At 22.2% G+C, this 20,746-nt stretch overlaps 3 protein-coding genes across 3 annotated transcripts in view; 1 reads left to right on the forward strand and 2 right to left on the reverse strand.

Annotated features, from left to right (window-relative positions):
* The window catches only part of Art4 (arginine methyltransferase 4), a 29,413-nt gene extending 18,901 nt beyond the window's left edge, over positions 1-10,512 (reverse strand). Inside the window, exons 1-3 of the mRNA XM_011504071.1 lie at positions 10,229-10,512; positions 8,072-8,212; positions 2,416-2,910 (exon numbers count right to left, since the gene is read on the reverse strand). Of these exons, the coding sequence (XP_011502373.1) occupies positions 2,416-2,910; positions 8,072-8,212; positions 10,229-10,361 (769 nt within the window). The 5' untranslated portion in view covers positions 10,362-10,512. The remainder of the gene's footprint in view (positions 1-2,415; positions 2,911-8,071; positions 8,213-10,228) is intronic.
* Positions 10,513-14,815: 4,303 nt separating this feature from the next.
* Positions 14,816-19,846, forward strand: LOC105365814 (tubulin-specific chaperone A). The gene is made up of 4 exons (XM_011504072.1): positions 14,816-15,009; positions 18,258-18,416; positions 19,456-19,640; positions 19,713-19,846. The coding sequence occupies exons 1-4, from the start codon at positions 14,880-14,882 to the stop codon at positions 19,734-19,736; spliced, it is 498 nt and encodes a 165-aa protein (XP_011502374.1). The 5' UTR covers positions 14,816-14,879; the 3' UTR covers positions 19,737-19,846.
* On the reverse strand, positions 19,769-20,620 carry LOC105365845 (U3 small nucleolar RNA-associated protein 15 homolog). Its single transcript, XM_011504103.1, has 3 exons — positions 20,190-20,620; positions 19,897-20,126; positions 19,769-19,795 (listed from the first exon to the last, which is right to left on the reverse strand). The coding sequence occupies exons 1-3, from the start codon at positions 20,596-20,598 to the stop codon at positions 19,769-19,771; spliced, it is 666 nt and encodes a 221-aa protein (XP_011502405.1). The 5' UTR covers positions 20,599-20,620.
* Between the last annotated feature and the right edge of the window lie 126 nt (positions 20,621-20,746).

The following is a 20,746-nucleotide window of genomic DNA, read 5'->3' on the forward strand; positions in this document are numbered from 1 at the left end:
ATTTAATGTTTAAATATTTGTTTTACTATACACATTTCAAATAAGTTATATAATTGTGAAATTTGGAATTAATTGATCAACTCAAAACTAAATATGACAATATATATATTCTGTAAAAATTACAGAATATATACCAAATAATGAGTGGTTTTAAGCACTATAATGAAGCATAACCACAAAATTTTTTTATTATTTATTATAAGCTTTCATATTCTGTTATTTAATATTAAGTGTATATTTTTCCTGTATGATATATAATAATATTTATTATATTAATCCATAATCATTAGTTTAATATATACGACCTTGTTTAGGCATAGATTCATTATATTAGCTAAGTTGCAAAGTTATAAGTAAAAAAAAATTGTGCAAACAGGTGCGTGTACAAACATTTTATTATATAAACAAAATAAGAGGAGATGAATAATGAAAAATTACACTTTTTCGAGGGATATATAGGTATTAAATATTGTTGAATAGGTGTTATACTTTGTTGGAATTTGATATTATTGTAATATGTAATATTGACATATATATATTCGCCATTTATTTTTGAATAATTTAATGTATAAAAGTATTCTTAAAACAAACTTTATTTAAATATATAATATTATATATATATTTTAATTATGTACAATACACTAAATGTTTCATTAAAATAATAAATTCTTTGAAATCCAAGAACAATAAAAATATTCTTATAAAAATTAAATATCTGCGAAAAGCAATAAATTAAAGATCATATGAATTAACGATTGTATTGAGAATATTAATTTTTTATTATTGTATTAATAGATTTATACACAAGATAGTATTATTTTTAGCAAAACTAATTCATTTAATTTCATCATGTTTAATATTTATATACAGTTTACGTTAAAATTAATTAATAAAAAAGATATTTTTAATAATTAATATATGCCTTATACAAAGTTTTTCTTATTTTATCATTGTATATATATATATATATATATATATATATAAACAATACGATATTTCTAAAGATGTTTCCATAATTTATAATTTTTTTTTATAAAGTATAAAATTTTAGAAGATAAAAATCTTTCGATATTAATTATTACTCAAAATAAAAATTTCTATGTATATATAGAAAATATATATGACGTTACAAAACTTCAAATTTCAAGCTTCTAAAAATACTATTGGATAAATTTTAATATGAAATTGTTTGGTGTATCAGCGGCAAATACGGGTGATGTAACGGTTTGATCGATCCGAAAATGAAAGTGGAGGTAGTGGTCAATAGTGGCTACAAATGACCCTGAATATGAGCAATTTTAGTCAAATTCACGTCATTTTTATAAAATTGCTTCCAATAAAATAAATATCTTAAAATTCCTTAAAATGACTTTATTATTTAGAGTATATATAAAAAATACATATAGAGTAAAATGTACATAAAAAATTTATTTTGAAATTTTCAAAAAATATTTACGAAGTGACAACTTTATATATTATTTTTTGGGGTGTCTCAGTCAAACTGCAACAAATATCAAAATAAGATGGTTTTCTTGTTTTTTAAGATTTTATATTTCTTTCTTACATATACTCTACTGGAAATTTTAGTTCTTTGTTAAATTAATCTAAATAGAATATTATTATATTTATTTATATAACTAATATATCTTAACATTTTAAAAATAACATAGTAAAATAATATATAATACTCCCTCGCAAAGTTGATAGACTGCATATTGGTTAGTACTTATTTAATTTTTATCATTAATAAAATATGATATAATTTGTATTAAAAATAGTCAAATGTGTCCTTATAACTTCTTTCATGTATCTCATTTCCATAAGTGTTTTTGTCCGTTGTCGAACGAAGTGTATACAATTGTGAATTTAGTAAGTATGAGCAGGACTGGATTTATCTAAATAAAATTCAGAACATATCTTTATTTACCTAGCAGCGTAGTTAACAGCAGAGTTAAATAATATCCCCTAGTTAATCTTATTGTTATAAATTTACTTGCTGTTTTTATTGGAATTAATACTATATTCAGCGTTACTTTATTAGTAAATAATTTGTCTTGCCCACTACGACTCTCCTTAACACACCATTCAAATAATATATTTATTTTTAAATAAAAATATTACTTTCGAGAATCTGCATATCTAAATTATTTTTCATGTTTACTTAAAATAATAGCTTTTACAATTTGTACGAAATTATATCAGTAGTTATGGATGATAGTCAAATTGATAGTTAAAAGTCGTTTGTCGTATCCTCTGACATAAATCTTTTTATTTAAAAACGGCAAATAAAATATATATTGTTTATATAATATAAAACTCAAGAAACGATTCAAATTTAAATTCATAAATTTGTAATTTCAAATGTATACAATTATATTTAAAAATACGATATAAATGTTGTAATGTAATACACACCTGAAGTAAGCCACTTTTTAGCGTGTAGATAAGTTTCAAGCATTCTTTCATTATACAACATATAACCCATAGGTTCGCTTACAATGCAATCAACTAATTCTGGAATTTCAATTTCTTCAATTTTTCCGGCAATTACTATAATTTTATTTGATAAACTATTAGCTGTGACTAATAATTTAGCATGATTAGCCATATTACTGGCTTCAACAGCATAAACTCGTTTAGCACCAGCTTGAGCAGCAAAAAAGGATAGTATACCCGATCCTGCACCAACATCCAAAATTACTTTGTCTTTGAAATCTGATAAATTGCCTAAAATTGCACGTTGATAAGTACTCGTGCGTACATAATCTTGCATCATATTTTGTTGTTGCGAAAGATAACCATAAAATTGAAAATATTGCATAGCTGAAGATTCTTCTGTACGATTATTAAATACTGATTCATTTTTCTTATTTTTTAATTTTAAAATCTGTAAATGAAAATTGTGAAAATCTGAAAGTAAATAATAATTTTAGACTATTTAAAAAATTCTACTATAATTCAATTATATCATAAAATTAGATTTTATGTGCAGTTGAACAAAAAGTAGTTATGTATTTGAAAAATCTAAATAGAAAAAAGTTGTATCTTTACAACCTAAACATGATGCATAAAAAGAAATAATTATGAATTTCTTAATTCAATGTTCAACAAATTTTCTAATTATAAAGAATGTTTTGTTTTAATTTTCCTTGTATTTTAACATAGATAATATCATTAGATTAGGAATCAAAATATGTTTCAAGTATTTTCTTTACTTCATTTAGTTATAATTATTTATGAGCCTCAAAAATGCATAAAATATCAGTCTATATTTCATTGAATAATGGTTGATATAAATATTCCATTTAAAATTAAAGTGTAAAGTATAAAATGAGATTTGTTTTATATATGTCTTATGATATTCTTAATTTATCTAAATGAAGCAAATAAACTTTTTTAAATTATTTCAAATTATGTAGTATTTAAATTACCTTTTGAGGCTATGGTTTTGTATAAATAAATTGTTCACGTATATAATATTAATAAGAATTTAGATATATCCATGAGTATCAATATGGTAAATATAATATACTTTTATGGTTATAAAAACAATTTTAAACATAAATATCTGAAATACTTCAAATAATTTACATAGCTATGATTAAACAAGTGTTTTAATATATTTTTAATTGTAAGAAAATTGTATAAAAATAATATATTCTGTTGTATGTATACTTCTAACATCACATTGTATATAATGGTGTAATTTGTCTTATATTCAATTAAATTATACTCAGAACGAATTAAAAGTATCATCGCCATTAACAATGTCGTAGAGGTAGTGAATAACGTGAAATATATTAATATTAATCATTCATTTAGATTATCAAAGACTATGTAGCCTCCATCATTTAAGTCAGAGTTGTGAACTCCACTGTTAATAAATGAGAGAGTTTAAGTAATTTTGCACATTATTTTGTAGGACTTGATAAAAAAATATACACTATTGTAAGTTGATAAAATATTAATTTTATATTTCAAATTTAAGTATTTGTTACAATAGAAAATTTTTACATAGTTTAATTTTACACGATATATTCATATTAGTAATTGAAATAGTTATAAAGCTGTAGACCAAATATTATGACAAGTAAAAGTTGGGTATTATGTCTATAAATATGTTTCAATTATTTTATATATATGAAATTTAATTCAAAATACATTAAAAAAAAAATTAGTACATGCTTTTTTACTAAGTACAAAATTACTGATTATAATAATATGGTTTTAAATTATAAGTGTTTGCAGAGCGTTCAAAAAACAAGTATGAATTTAAGTATTTTTTTTATTTAAATTTAAAAAATATTTTAAATTATAAAAAATGATATAATTATTTAATACAACTGAAGTCAAATTGGAATGAAAAAAGTGAATTTAATGTGCAATATTAACATATTATAAATGTATTGAATTTTTTAAATTGCACGTACCTTTATTAACTTAGTCGACAGCATCGCAGGCGCATTATAATTAATTATAGGCACTTGGTTAGCTATCTGAAAGGTGTTTGGTAACGTTGATATATAGTTATGTCGTTTCTCATAAACTGATACAAATAATTTAAATTTTCTGTCTACACTTACGATATTTGAAAAACTAATCCTGGTTTCTTTTTCTTCATTCTTTATATTATATTTTTTTATAAGGTATAGAAATTTGTTGCTACACCTTTTGGTTACTAAAGGGTGAATAGAATTTTTAATTTATATTTTTAATTATATACTATTTAATACAACGTTTTTTGTAAAATCAATTCTTATATAAAAATACCTTGTATTTGTTTTTAAGTTATGATTACATTATATCTACATCAATAATTACCCGCATATATATGTTTTGGTATCCTTGCTTGGTTTGGATTAGAGCTAGAAATTGAATCTAATACTTCACTGGATATAAGATCTCTATTTTATTTAGATCTATGCTTTTGAATGATGATTAGTTTATATAAGATTTGCTACTGAAGTTGGTTAAGGATGCATGCAGCATAAAATTATTTAAGAAAACTAAATAAATTTGGATAGTCACTTTTCAGAAATATTCACAGAAACAAGTTGAGAAAATTATAAAAATATTTGTTATGAAGAGAGTTGACAACTGTTATCCACAGATTCATCATGAATGTTGTTTCGATGCTATATGTGGTGAAGTGTATAGCTATCCATATTGATGAGTTTTTGCTTTATTAAAAAAATTTATAAAATTAAGATTGAATATTACTTGTAAGTTAAGTTGGCAATTTCCAGATTTTGGAAAAAACTAATCATTATAATCCAAGTTCCCTCAGAATTGGATAAACTGATATTATGCTAGAGATGATTATTGATTTTGAGTATAAGCCAGTGTAGTAAAAGTTTTTACCAAGATGTACTCAAAGTAGTGAATATTTATCATTATAGCTTTCATAGAGTGAAGTCAAATTTTGTTATTCTCCAAATTTAGTTAATGTTTAAGCAGGTTTAAGTATGATGTAATAAACAGCATTTCATTCGGCTAATAAACAGTAATAATTTAGCATTACAATGTTCATAGTAATACATAAGAAATCTGAGTGCCTTTTGGCTCATGTACGGCTTCACATGTAGGTTTATTAGGATCAATCTCAGAACCTTACTTGTAACTTTATAGCTAGTATTTTTTTAATTTGATTGTTTTCTTATAATACTATTATTTTTATTTCTTAACAACTATATTCGAAAGTTTGATTCATCCCGACAATTTTTTTTAGTATAAATAAATTGGTTTATATCTTTTATATCATGATTTCATTATAAATAAATTATAAATCAATAATTTTTCTTTATAAAATAAAATTCTAAAATGAAATCCTATTTTAAGACATTTTAAACAAAGAATTTAACAATAAAATACTATTCGATTTTAAAGGTTTAGTTTATGGCTCAAACTACCAATTCAATAGTTCAGTGGATTAGTCTCTCGGCAGAATAACTTCAAAGAAAATAATAAGTAAAAAGGCTGAAAAATATTATGTATTTAGTGAAGTACTAATTTATGATGATTATATAAATTAATTTATAATTAGATTCAATAATTTAGTGAAGTATTTAGTGCATTGAAGTTGAAGTAATGCTGATGTTGTAAAAATCAGCTGGTGTAGTCAGTCAATCATGCTTGTGAGGTAGCATGAGAAAATGGTGTTTCAATCAAGTATGCTTGATGTATGAATAACTATACTTGATATGGTGTAAGATGTTTAATGGAATTTATTAAGTAATCAATTGTGTCTTTAATGATGTAAGGGGATAGTAGAAGAATTTAGTCAAAGGTAAGAGCAATTAATGGTGAGATTTCTAACTCGTGAAGGATTTAATAATCTGTATTTATAGTCTATTAGTCGATCTGTTGTTGTCCTTGTGTGACAATGTGCTTTAAGGCATAGCGATTCTTAAGTCAGCTGTTGATGGCCTGTACGGTTCCGAAGTTTTCTTCGGAAGAGTGTAAGTGTTCCCTGTTTGGGCTAGCGGGCCTGTACGATGTCAAGGGTTAGTAACGAGAGAGCGTACGTTTGCCCTGTCAGAGCGCAAGTTTGCCCGACTTCTTGTGTGCGAGGTGTGACTAACTGATTAATTAATATAAAAAGATGTACCTTTTAAAATGCAGGCAAGGTGCTTTACTGATGTGTGATTGATGTCCCCTTTGATTACTGTTCCATTGGCTTCGCTGTAATCACTATTTAAAACTGTCGATTTCCTTTTCTTATGCACGCGTGTATTCCTAACTATGCTGCCGAATCTATGGCCACACGTCGTCTTCACAGTATACTAAAACACTGAGCGGCAGTTACACTTGAGTGAGCGCGAAGTGATGTTACAAATGAGCGTATGAGCCTTTTGAATACGTGCACGAACCGAAGGCTTGATCGTTCCGTGGTGGCTCTGCTGAAAATACCGACCGTTCCATGGTGGTCCTGCTGAGGGCAGATCGAGACCCGTGTGTCATGGCTTCTAATGGTATATGATTGAATCGGTTCACTATGGTCGGGTTATGGCAAGATGTTAGCCGCAAGCGCAGTTGAGCGAGGGTTGTACGGCAAGATGATTCTCAGCGAGAGCTATCTTCAGCAAGAGGTCGAGACGCGCCGCGTGCGTCCCTTATATAGCCACGCGGCGGCTCACGTAGCTGGCAACAAGGCATCGTCGTTGTTGCACTAATTCTCACACGACGCATCGAAGGAAAAATCTAGAACCTTTGACAAGAGAAAAGTATATGGGTGATCTTACAGTATATTATATTTCGGGTCGTAAACTTGCTCAGACTTGCCGAGTTTTGTTTGTAAACATTCGCTCGAGTATCCGTCCCGGTCCGCACGTGCGGGCTAGTCTAGGCGCACATGCGGTACGCCGGACAGCGCGTAGGACCTTTCTTTTGTTTGAAATTCATGGGACTGCATCAATCCCGAACAAATACATAAAAAAAACTAGAAATAAATCATAGAATTTCTCCATTCAGTATTACATTTGTAATACAAAATATACTTATTATAATTTTAAGGATGAAATTTTATCATTGGGTTTATATTAAAATATATAATAAAAATGGAATAAAACTAAACAGTATAAAAATGCTAATAATTTAGAAAATAGCTTTTCAAAATAACTAAAACATATATTTGAATTAATCACAAATTATTCTTAACTAATAAGACCAATAAAAAAGTTGGGAAGAACAGACTAAATAAATGAAAAATAATAATAAAAAACAGTTTTAAATAAATCCAAATATTTTAAGAGGACTATAATTTATCTCATTTTTTAAATTGTTACCTAATTCATTATGCGTGTAAAATAAGTATTTATATCATTATTTGTAATAATTTGGATATTTTATAAATAAATATAATAAAATTTACTTTGTATTTTATTTGTCTTGTATTACAACTTTATAAGTTTGTATAAAATATTATTACAAAAATAAATTATGGATAAATATTAATTTGTATTCAAATTGCATCTACAAACTTTCAAATTTGAAATACATCCAGAAAATAGTTCAAAATAATAATAATAAGGTCTAAATATATAGTACATGTGTAATATAAAAAATACATTACCCAAATCATTCGGAAATGTTAGAAGATAACTATCGGGTTCTAACGTAAAAACATAACTACGATTTGATACTTTTGAGCAGTCAGTATCATGTACTAATGGAATATGTAATAATGAATATTTACTTTTTTGAGCTGCATCATCTATTTTGAACATTTTAAAATTATATTAATAAAATTTTTCATTTTTAACAAATATTATAAAAATGAATTAAAATAGGTATATATTGTTACAGATAAATTTCATACCAAAATTATAATTTTATTAATTTATATTTTTTGTACAATTTACTTGAATTTATTTATTCGTATAAATATAATTTTCATCAAAAACTATCAAACAAGAAAAATTTATATGTATTGATTTGATCTACTAAATTCTGATAAAAGAGTAGTATATAATATTTCAAATAAAAATATATTTTTTTGCAGTGTTAACTTCTTTCAATAAAATATTTCGAATTTAATTTTCTCCTATTTGTATTCAACAGCACAACATTCTCTAGAAAAATCCTGAATTAGTTTTATGTTATTATTGACCATGTATCATTTAATATTAAACATCTCAAATAAGGATAATTAATATATAAATAATGTTTGCCACCCTTTTAACAAACTGAGATTATCATGAACCATTACATTTTTTTCTATTACCTGCACCTGGATATACAGATATTTGTATTGCTGGATGGAATTTATACTTTAGTAGATAATCTTTGAATGACACTCTTTGATACTTTCATACTTCTATATAATATTAATTATATCCTTGTTTAAAATACTCCACTTAGAAATTTAAAAAATTACTAGCTTAAAGAAATATATGAAAATCATAACTGTCATAGATAAATTATCTATTGATATACAGATTGATCTAAGAGTTTAAATAGTAGATATCCATCTAGTAACTCTTATATTTGTTCAGAACCATAAATAAAGTATTGTATTTGATTTTGAAGACACTCAAACAACAAATTTATTAAAATTATGTAAAAATAATAATTTTAACCCATTTTTTTCAAAAACAACAGAATTGAATATTTATTTTATAAAAAATATACATTTTTTAACACATTTCACATACAATTTATCATATAAATACATTATTAACAAATATTTTGTTTAGTTTTTTAAATTATATTCTAAAAATCAATCAAAAGATTTAGAAATTACTTAACATTAAAAAACAAAACTAATCTACTTATTTAAAAAAAGATTAAGTAACAAAAATACCAAGATAACAAAGGGTGTTATATAAATGTATTAGTTGAAATTCATTAGTTATTACAATTTAATAGTAGTTTCAATCATTAAAAATTTATAATTCCTAATATCATCAATGTTACTGGAATAATATTAAGTATATGATATGATTCACAATGTTCGAAAAACACAAATTTCCTTTGTGTTAAAATATTTAGAAATATATATAATACACATTGCCAAATTAACTTATTAGATTCCACATTATAAGTTATGTATTTTTTTTAATCAATTTATTATATTCTTATATATTAATTTTATAAGAACTTTCTAAACTTCAGTAGATATGCAATATTAATAATTAAGAATATAAGACAAAAAAAATTTTAATAGCAAATTTTACTAGCAACATAAAATATAATTCTATTTATTAGAGAATCTGATCATTGATAGCTTAAATAATTATTTCTTTCATTAATTTCATGTATTTTTATATATAAACAACAAATATAATGGCAATAAATATATTATTAAATTATGTTAATTTATAATTTAATAAAAATAAAACTGTTATTAAAATCTTTGTCGATATTAATAATATTATATAAATTATATTTATATAAATATATTTATTATATATAGTTATTAGTATTAGAAAATATAAAATCAAATTTCATGGTATTTTTAATATAATTAAAAATTTAAACAAAATAGTTTTGATTAATTACTCACATTTATCTGAATGCATTTAAAACTGAAATATTTATTGTTAAATTTTATATTGTTAAACATTTGAATAGTATATTTATTATTAATAATAATGATAAAAACATTTGTTAAAAAAATAATTATGGATATATTTGTAAAATAAACATTGTACATTTATATATTAATTAATATATAAAAGGATGTATAAATTTAAATTGAGCATATTTTATTAAATGGAAAAGATAATACCTGATTGAATTTCTAAACAAAGACCTTGTGGATCATAGTTAATTTTTAATGTAACTGCATCTTTAAACGTAGGATACGTTTTCCCATTATCAAGTAAAGTTAATACTCTTATAGCTTTAAAAATATTTGCCATTCTAAAAAATTGCTATTCACTATAATACGTTCCAATGCTCAGTAATTGTTTTTTTATTACAAAAATGAATATGCTGGAATATTAATGGTATAGAAATACATTAAATAAAGATATACACATTTGTTAGAATGGAATCACTCATTTCTATTTTTATAAAAAATTGTCGGAAATTTTTAAAAAACACAAGTACAACCTCTTGAATAATATAGTAAATGATAATTTTTATAAAATAGACCAATCAAATTGTTGCTTTTTATTTTTTGATAAAGAAGCAGTTTATTTGCGAATTACAAATGAAAAAAATTATCAAAACTTTAAACATTGCACTATAGTAATTTTTCAAACCAATTTAATTCAATAAAAATGTTAAATACTTAGAATCAATTTTTCTTATATTTAAAAATGTTTTATTGAATAAAATTTATAGAAATTATTTAGTACGTGTATTTTATGCGCCTACAGAATATTTATAATTGTTCGTCCATGCGTTTTAAAATAAATTTTATTATTAAGAATTGCTTTTATATTCATGTATAATCTTTTACATTCCTTGTAGCGTTCCGAAATTCTAAACGAGGAATTACATATAATATGATTTTTATATTATATATTGAATAGATTTAAATGAAATATAAAAATAGTATATGTTAAATACAAATTATAAAATAATTATTTACTAATAATGATATCATCATTAATCATTTATTACATAAATAATAGTTATCTAAGAATATTCTTAATACAAATTTAGTGTTATAACCGGTGATCCGAATTACATATGTTTGATTAACGTATATTAATAATTTGACTGATCGATTCTTATAAATACGTGAATCACTGTTTATTTGAAATTGTCAATTAATCTGATTATTTATATGGTTATTCAAATAATTTGATCAATCAAACGGATCTAAAGTTAGGTTTTAAAAATAAAATAAATATAATTTATTTTATTCTATTAATAAACATTATTCATATCTACTAACATTTCGATTAACATATCTATTAACAAACATCAAATTAGGAATTTATTTTAAGTAATATTGTTATGATTTTTAAAATTATAAGTTTTAACTTTTAATTTATAAGGTATCTAAAATAATGAAACTTTAACACTAACATATTTTATAATAGAAAATTTTGTATAAAAAAATTGAAATTGTTATACTGTTTCAGTGTTAACGAGTAAGATTCATTGTAAATGAATAAGTAAAAGTCATAAATACAATCCATTGGTATATTTTTGTGCTGATTGTTAAAAGTACAATCGAATTAAGAACACTCACAAAATTGAGAAATTTAATTTAAGAAAGAAAGATTTATAACTAGGAGGAACTAATTAATCCAATCTTTAATTTATTGGTAATTAAAAATTTTAATAGCTTTCTTGGATATTACAAATTGTTTCTGCTAATTGTGTATACATATCGCTTACGTGTACCATTTTTTCCAAAAAAATCTTAGTTCCGGTTTATGATTTTCTATTTAGATTTTTAAATCTTATTTCGTAACTTAATAAAAATTATTTGATGAACTGTAAAAACAAAGACAGTCGGCACTTGTACACCAAGTAATCAGTATACTAAAAATATTAAGTTAGCAAAAAGAATTATAAAAATATATTAATAGAAGTTCAATATTAAAAGAGTTTGTTAATTTTTTTAGGTATCTATACTTATTAAGAATTTAGTCGTTTCTTGTTTCATCATTGATATTAGAATAATATTCTAGTGTATTATAAATACTAGTCATTTCGTTAATATGAATATTCTTACTGATTCTTTGTTTCCACAACTGTTATTTTGTTTCCAAATTATATAAATCATATAATGAATATTATATCATTATTTATGATAATTTATTTTTTATTATTAGAGAAATTATTCTCCTAATATTTTTATTAAATAAATATATCATTTTTTATATTGTTACTTTATAACAAGTGCTATTTAATTTAAAATAACTTTTTATAATAAATAGTAACTATGTATAATCAAATGCATTGATTTACAAGTATATAATTCTCTCACTATATTTTTATTTTCTTTTTTATTATAGTTACTTACTGTATAATTTAATTATCTGAGCCTTTTGTAATTTCTTTATTCTTTTAAATTCAAAATAATATAAATTTTATAAATATTTACAATAAATTAAATTTCTTAATTGTTTTCTGTAATTTTTTACCATTCATGTAGTTCACCATCTATTTATTGATTTTATACCGACATTATATATTTTTTCGACTTCAAATTAATTCATGCGTAAGGTGCTTTTCTTCTTAAATTTGAAGTCCTATAATTTAAAACTTTTATAAGGTGAGTTCTATTTTCGTCATATTTAGTGCACAAGACAATTATTTGTACAATCCAACGTTATTTTTGTAAATATACTAAGTTTTTAAATTTTATATTAACAATTATATCAATATACTTTAGTTTGCGAATAAAACAAACAAATCTTTTTTTGTCTATGTAAGGAACAGAGAATGAGTTAATGAAGCTAGACAATCCTTCATGAAAATGTAAATTACAAAATTTGATTCACGCTGATAGTTATTACTGTTTTCCTATTGTTACGGATTAAAAACTTGAAAGTCGAAAGTGGAAGAGGTATGAACGCGTAATTCAGTTATTTAAACAAAATATTACCAACGAATGTTCCAGGCTATTCCCTGTTGACGTCACGACTAAATTGTCATGGTAAAAAACATCTAAGAGAGAAATAGTGCGATAATATTTAAGGGCTGCGCTTCACTCAGCAGCTCAGTTTGCCTCAGTCTATTAACAATTACACAATCATTATAAAACGCACAATATATTTTCGACTACATCTACAAAAACTACAGTTTAACAATACATATAATTAATAATCAGTTAAGTAATAATCTACGAAAGAAATAGTGACATTTATTTAAATTATTAATAACATATTAGTGACCATAAAACAATAGTGAAAATATAAAATATATTGAAGCAACTCATACATAAGATAAGACCGACATAATAAAGGCGCGGCATCAAGCATAATAATATTAAAACATATTACAGACAAGACCAGGAATAATTGCACTGTCCCTTCACTTGCCAGCAACACCTCCACCCACAATCTAAGGAGGTTTTTAGTCTGATCCCAGACACTTATTTACTTCTTAATATTTTAATAATTTATTTGTTGATGTTATAAATATTTTTAATGTATTTCTTCGAATGATTAATTTTTTTAACATTCATATTGCATAATTAGTTCTAAATTGCATTTTTTATCAGTAGCAAAAACTTTCTTAATTGGTAGTTTAAAAGACTCAATTATAATAATGTATCAATCAAATATGTATGCACCTTTTTTTGTAATCAACGACCAGTAGCATTTCTTGGGAAAATGCAACACTAATGAAATCCAATTACAATTTATAAGTCTGTCTGAAATAGTATATTATATATTTATTTTTATTGAGATCATCATGGAATATATATTACAAGCATTTTCTTGGTTAATAATAATTAGTTAATATTATAATTAGTAACGTTAATAATAATAATAACAAATTTATTGGTTCATAGTTTTTATAAAATATAATTAATTGTGTATTCAAAACATCTATAAATTTAATCCAACGCAACTATGCGCTTTATATATTGAAAATTAACTTAGAAATCATCAAAATAATATCTCTCACATCTTCATCTACCTCATTACGTTTTTTATGGAGAAGTTATCTAAAATGAAAAATACCTGATATAGCTATTGAGAGTGTTCTAATTCATATTGATTATAATGATATATAATATCTAAAATCGGTGTGATTTATAAATTTTGAAATAAAAAATTAATTTTGTTTGTTTTTAATACATTAAAATATACGATATTGTATTTTAATTTATAGAAGTAAATAAATTTAAATTAAAAATGTGTATTTAAGGTCATTTTAATAATAAAATAGCTTTTCAGGTATAGGCTTACCTATTTTGTTTACACATAGATATTAATGTTAATAAAATATCATTTGTATCAATAATTATAAATGTACATTACATTATACATATATTTTTTACATTTCGATGTAAAAAGAAAGTCATATGAAAATAATTCATTTTTTAGTTAAGTTTCATATGTAAATTTAAACAATAGTTTTATATGCATATATTAATTATTTTTATTACAATATTAATTTTATCCAAATACTTTTGAAATAAAGTATATTTTAAGTTAAATTAATAAAAATTAATTTTTCTGATATAAACAAGGCACTCATGTATTATTCATATTTTTATTATACATATAGTATATTTATTTGACGTAATATGTATATATAATAATTTATATATTTATATAATTTTAAACTTTCTTTTGCGCATGTCTTTAATGAATATATTTGTCACTTTCATTACTACGTAATTCTTATATAAATATATATATATATATATAGTTCCAGTTTTTGTCCAAAAATTGTAAATTTTTTTGTTTTTCATAAAGTTTTGAATAGTTAACTTAATTAGAATTAATTTTTATTATATCATGTCAGATTCTAGATTACGAATACTTCGAATAAAAACTGGAGTTGTGAAGCGACTGGCTAAAGAAAAAATCACGTATGAAAAAGAAGCAGTACAACAACAAGAAAGAATAGAAAAATTTAAAGAGCAAGGTGAGCTGCTCATGTAAAAATAAACCTTGTACGTAGTAGGTTATAATTAATAAATATGGTTTATTTGGATTTTTTAAAATATATTTGTTTCATAATTTTTTTTTAAAGAAAAATCATTATACAAAATTGATGTTTAAATCCTTTAATTTTACCTTTAAAATAGAAATTATATTTGAAAAATTTATTAGTTTGAATAGATTTAATGACTTCTTGATATATAAAAAAAAATAATTATTAAATATAATATTTAGCATATTAATTTTTTATTTATTTCGAAATTTATATGGGCTTGTAAGGGATTTGTAATTGGATAAACAATACTACATATTAATAGATTTGTATATTAATTTTAATTTAATTATTATACATAGTTTTTATTTTTTTATGTTTTGAAATGAAATAATGAAATATGATTTAGAATTAATAATAAAATTTTTTATTAAATTCATATTTTATTCAATTCATATTAAATTCACATAAAATCATATTTTTATGTGACAGTTTGTCATGAAATTGAAATTTAATCATAGCAATTTCATAAAAATTACAATTATAGATATGATTATTAATTATTTTTTTTATTATTATTAATAAATTTATAATTTAAGTTGAAAAGTAAATTTCTAATATAATATATACATTACTATGATATATATTATATAACACAGTAATTTGATTTATTATTTAAAATATTAATTACGTACATAATTTTTATTCAACTGTTGTTATATATAACATATTAGAAATAATTTCATTACATCAATTTTATGGTTTATTTATTAATATAGCACGTTTTGTTTTTTATATAATATTTTATATAGAATATGTATTTAATATCTAATAATAATATGGACTAATCCAGTTTATTATTTTCAATTTAACAAAATTATAAATAAATAGATATATAATAAACAGTATTTCATTGTTAATATGTTGATTAATTAAATAAAAATAATTATCAGTTTTGTATTATTCCAATGAGACTTATAAATTATATATAAATGTATTTTTAATTGTTATATTAGAAAATGTATTGACATATATAAAAGTATTTCATATTTATTCGAAAAATTTAAAAATGGTTGCTTAGAATTATTATAGTATTTATTTGTTGATTTTATAAAAGGTCTTGAAATATTACTTATAATGCAACACCATAGGGTGAAACATTTAATTGAAGTAACTTATTTTATTTAATTCATACAATATTTTATTGTATTTTTTATGTTATAATTTATAATTTAATTTTATACTTAATTTAAATTTATTTTAAATAAGGTTTTTCGTGATAATAAAATTAATGTTTCAAATTAAAGCAAACATGAACAAACAACTTATTTTTATAAGTATTATTATAATAAATTGATAGTAGGTTACAGTATATTTTGATACAGAGTTCCTTATGAAAAATAATTAATATTAAATTAATTATAATTTACAATTTTTAATGGCAGTGTATTTCATACTACATTTATTCCTTATAATATTCAGTGCACTCTATAACATAGTTTCTTAAGGTAATGCGAAAAGTTAAAATAAACTGTGAGGTACTCAATAATTTAAAAAAAATAAAATTTAAGCTTATAACTTTTACTGTATTAATATATATGCAACATATAAAAGTATTTTTGCTTAATCAAATTTGAATGAAGTCCAGACACAAATCTTTTTTATATTTTCATTTTATCCATATTTAATAGTTCACTATTTGAAGAAATTGTGAGAAACATTCACTATAATTCACTAATGTTCATATACAAATATGATTTTCAAATTAAACAAACTATAATATAAGTTAGTTTTTGTTTTTGGCGTAAGATGAATACAAGCTGATTAAAAACTGATTGAAAAATTCAATTTAATTAACATTTTATGTAAAAATTAAAATTATTTTAAAGATTAATATGAAAGAAATTTATGTAAAATATATTTTATTATTTAGAATACAGAATAAAAATAATATGATACACTGTTAATTGTATATTAAGATAAATGTTGGAACAAATTAGAGCGCCTTCTCATAATTAAAGTCATATATTAAAAAAGTAACCTTTTTTATAATAAGTGAAATTCAAAAAATGTAACTTAAAATAAATAAATACTCAGTATAATAAATTTATGTTTATATTTCTTGTATTAACATTTATTTTAACAATATTTTCAAAAAATATTCTGTTGTTATTGAGTTAAAAGTACAAAAAATACTAATAATAATGAAAAAATTAATTTTTATTTACTTTTATTTCGTTTCAGTTTGATACTATTATCAAAATAAATACGTCATTAAATATTCAAAATATTTTTTCTTCGAAATACATAATTCTATCAATGTTAATAGCATCGTTTTAAAAATTCGTTTTTTCATTTGTTAATATTTTTTATTGTATAATTTTCAACCAAGTAAAAATTCAAGAATTTCTATTTTTTGAATTAATTAAATATTTAAATTTTAAATTATCTATACTATTGTTAATTATAATATTGTATCATTTATTTGAGAACTATTTTTTGTTTATATGAAGTGCTATATGTATGTATATATATATAGATACAGATTATATTGCAAAATTTTTACTTTTAACAAATATGTATGTCTCAATTCTTCAAATATATAAATATATTTCTAACAACCATTCATCGTTACAATAATAAAAAACTTTAATAAGGATAATAATTTTTATTTAATTAAATAAAAGAATATAGTTTCTGTATATATCTTACATATTTTACTTTGTAAAATAGATGCAGTTACTATTTATCGACACGCGTAAAAAATAATTAAAATAGAAGTTTTAAAAAATTATGGTCATATATGATTTTATGTTCAGATATTTTGATATTAATTATCTTTCACTATTACAATAAATAAACACTTATATTAAAATAATTAATAAAAATATTAATGAAATCAAATGTTTAATTTTAAATTTTTATATTTGCACATAGAATTCTCTTTAAACTTAAATTATATAAATTTGTAATTATGATAGATTCTATTTTATATTAAATATAGTTTTAATTTAAAATTAAAATGCTCATTTTACGAAATAATTTATGTAACAATATATGCAAAAATTTAATTTATTAAGTGGGAATTTTAAAATAAATAATACCTGTTGTCAATTTGTTTAAATGAATTTAAATAATTATTTTAAATGTTGAATTATAAGGTTTATTTTAAATTGGATGATCGACATAATTTTGTTCTTAAAGTTTATACCACTCAATACTATACAAATACTTTTTAGGTAAAGATGGACATTTAATTAAGAAACAAGAAGAAGTATTACAAGAATCACTTATGATGATACCTGACTGTCAACGTAGATTACTTAAGGCATTTGAAGAATTAAAACAGTTTATTGAATCTGAACAGGATTTAAAAGAAAATGATGAGTACTTAGAAGGTGAAAAAGTTTTAAAAGAATCTGAAACGCAACTTCTGAAGGAAGTTTTAAATTTGTAAATAATAGTTCAATTATGTAATATTTAACTAATAAATGGAAAATTATCCCATATTTTGAATACCAATTTTATATTATATGACAATTCGCCTTTAAAATATAACAACTGATTAGTAAATTATTCTAACTGATACTAATGAATTTAAATGACAATATTAAGACAATTTTTATTTAATATTTTAAATATTGTTAAAAATCTATATAACTAATATTTTATAACAAAATCAAGTAAAGTACATTTAAAGACTTAGTATTGTATTAATATATAATGTTTTCAACACCAATAATAAAAATTAGAAAATATGATGAAATTTTTTTGAAAAATTTTATTACAGAAACAGAAAATAGTTACAGTGTGAAAATTAATAAACATATAAATAAAGCAAACATTAAAACTGCTATTATCAAAACGTGTTGTTTAAACAAACAATTAAATGAATTAAGTAATGCATTAAAAAATGATTCATTTGATTGGAATAAATTAAATTTTTGTGAGAATCTTAAAAGAGACATAACAATATTATTAGAGATAATTAAATCTAATAAGTCACAATCTATTAATAAGAAAAAGTTATCATTGAAACAATCAAGTACATTAAATAAATTAAAAAGAAAAAAAGAAAAAAATAAATGGATTTTAAAAAGAATATATGCAGATAAAAGGAAAAATCGTTTGGAAATTAATGTCGACAACTGGATGAAATTGAAACAAAATGAAATTGACGAAGAAAAGGAAAAAAATGTATTGCATAAAAATGCAGACATAGTTCTATCAGATGTTAGAACTAATCGTAGTGACGTTAAAAAATTTCTTATAATTTTAAGAGAGTTGGAAAATTTAAGAAAAGTTAAAGTCACCATTGCAAGGAAAAGGGGAGAAGTAATTGCCATTGAAGCTGATAAAGTTTTTAATAATATAATTGGTATATATATTTTTATTTTTATTTTATCTGTATAATTTTTTTATTAATTCAATTTTTAGTCAAATTAATGGAACAATGGACAACATTAGACAGAGAATATTTTCTAGAAGAAAAAGGGTTAAATCTTATGATAAGAACTGGTAATGAAGAAAAAGTGTTAAAACGTACAAAAAATTTATATCAAGATTGGGAAGTGGTTTTATTCAAAGAAAAAATATACATTAACTATGAAATACAAAATTTTGTAATATTAAGGTTAATACATTATATAGCAAGTTTTCATAAATTTAGTCTTCTTAATTTTTTATTATTTCAGAATGTTATGGGATACATATATTAACAATAATGGATCAGCAATACCAATTGGATGGATCATACCTTTTGAATCTTCTTGTAATTCTTGGAAAAAAATTAAATAGTATAAAAGTAGAATATGTTTGGAACTATTTTAATGAATTGTAAAAAAAAGAAAATATTATTTATAAAATAAAGCATTATACTATGTTTAAAATTATATGTTTCTGTGCAGTTATTGATGGTGCAAAATTATATAAATGTTTGACTTCGGGAATAATTATTGTTTCTGCTGCAGAAAGCATCATTTCTAATGACCCTTGTAGTTCTATTAGCGATAATATTAATGCTTGTTCTTCTTTTAATTTTTGTGCAAGGTGTTCAAACATTACTTGTGATTCTAAATTTAATTCATCTAATCTATCTCCATATATATCTAAAAGATTTGAATTTTCTGACTTTATATTACATTTAACAAAAATTTTTGATTTATACTTACCCATAATAGTATTTGCAATATGTAATAACACTCGTCCAAATCGTATATTACCAATTTGACGAATAATAAATCTCAAAATATGAACAAGAGATTTTCCATTTCGACCAGCTAATGCTTGAATAATACCTTGACGACGAATTAGTTCTTGAAAAAGCGCAACCGTAGTATGAGGACTTTTTTTTACAATATAATTCATTAATACGTAATCGAGTGCTTTTGAATATTGAAATTTTCTTAAACATGTATCATGTTTCCCCATTACCTCTTTAGGTACTTCGTGTACGTACATATCAAAATCGATACAATGTAAACTTGCACCAGTATATCTATAAGATAATTTTTTCTGATTCAAAAGTTTTTTTTTAATGTCTTTTTCTCGTTGCCTAATAGATATCATACCATTACTCATCCCTGCTACTATAGTTTCGTTATCAGCCTGCAAAATATAATATATGTAAAAATAATATGAAATAATAAACAACGATATCTTATTTAAATTTTTATTTCGATACAGAATAGAATTATTTTAATAGTGAAGCTTACATGATTTTATAAAA

Source organism: Ceratosolen solmsi, unplaced genomic scaffold (assembly GCF_000503995.2).
Source record: "Ceratosolen solmsi marchali unplaced genomic scaffold, CerSol_1.0 scaffold26, whole genome shotgun sequence".
Classification (NCBI taxonomy): Eukaryota; Metazoa; Arthropoda; class Insecta; order Hymenoptera; family Agaonidae; genus Ceratosolen; species Ceratosolen solmsi.

Bases quoted from the DNA above. Each gene is read 5' to 3' on its own strand.
- LOC105365845 (XM_011504103.1), bottom strand. From the start codon at position 20,598: ATGAGTAATGGTATGATATCTATTAGGCAACGAGAAAAAGACATTAAA. The intron at 20,127-20,189 runs GTAAGTATAAAT...CAAATCTTTTAG, and splicing joins TATTGCAAATACTATTATGG to ATATATATGGAGATAGATTA. The intron at 19,796-19,896 runs GTATAATGCTTT...TTTTTTTCCAAG, and splicing joins AACATATAATTTTAAACATA to AATTACAAGAAGATTCAAAA.
- LOC105365814 (XM_011504072.1), top strand. From the start codon at position 14,880: ATGTCAGATTCTAGATTACGAATACTTCGAATAAAAACTGGAGTTGTG. The intron at 18,417-19,455 runs GTGAAAAAGTTT...TTCAATTTTTAG, and splicing joins AAATGATGAGTACTTAGAAG to TCAAATTAATGGAACAATGG. The intron at 19,641-19,712 runs GTAATATTAAGG...TTATTATTTCAG, and splicing joins ACTATGAAATACAAAATTTT to AATGTTATGGGATACATATA.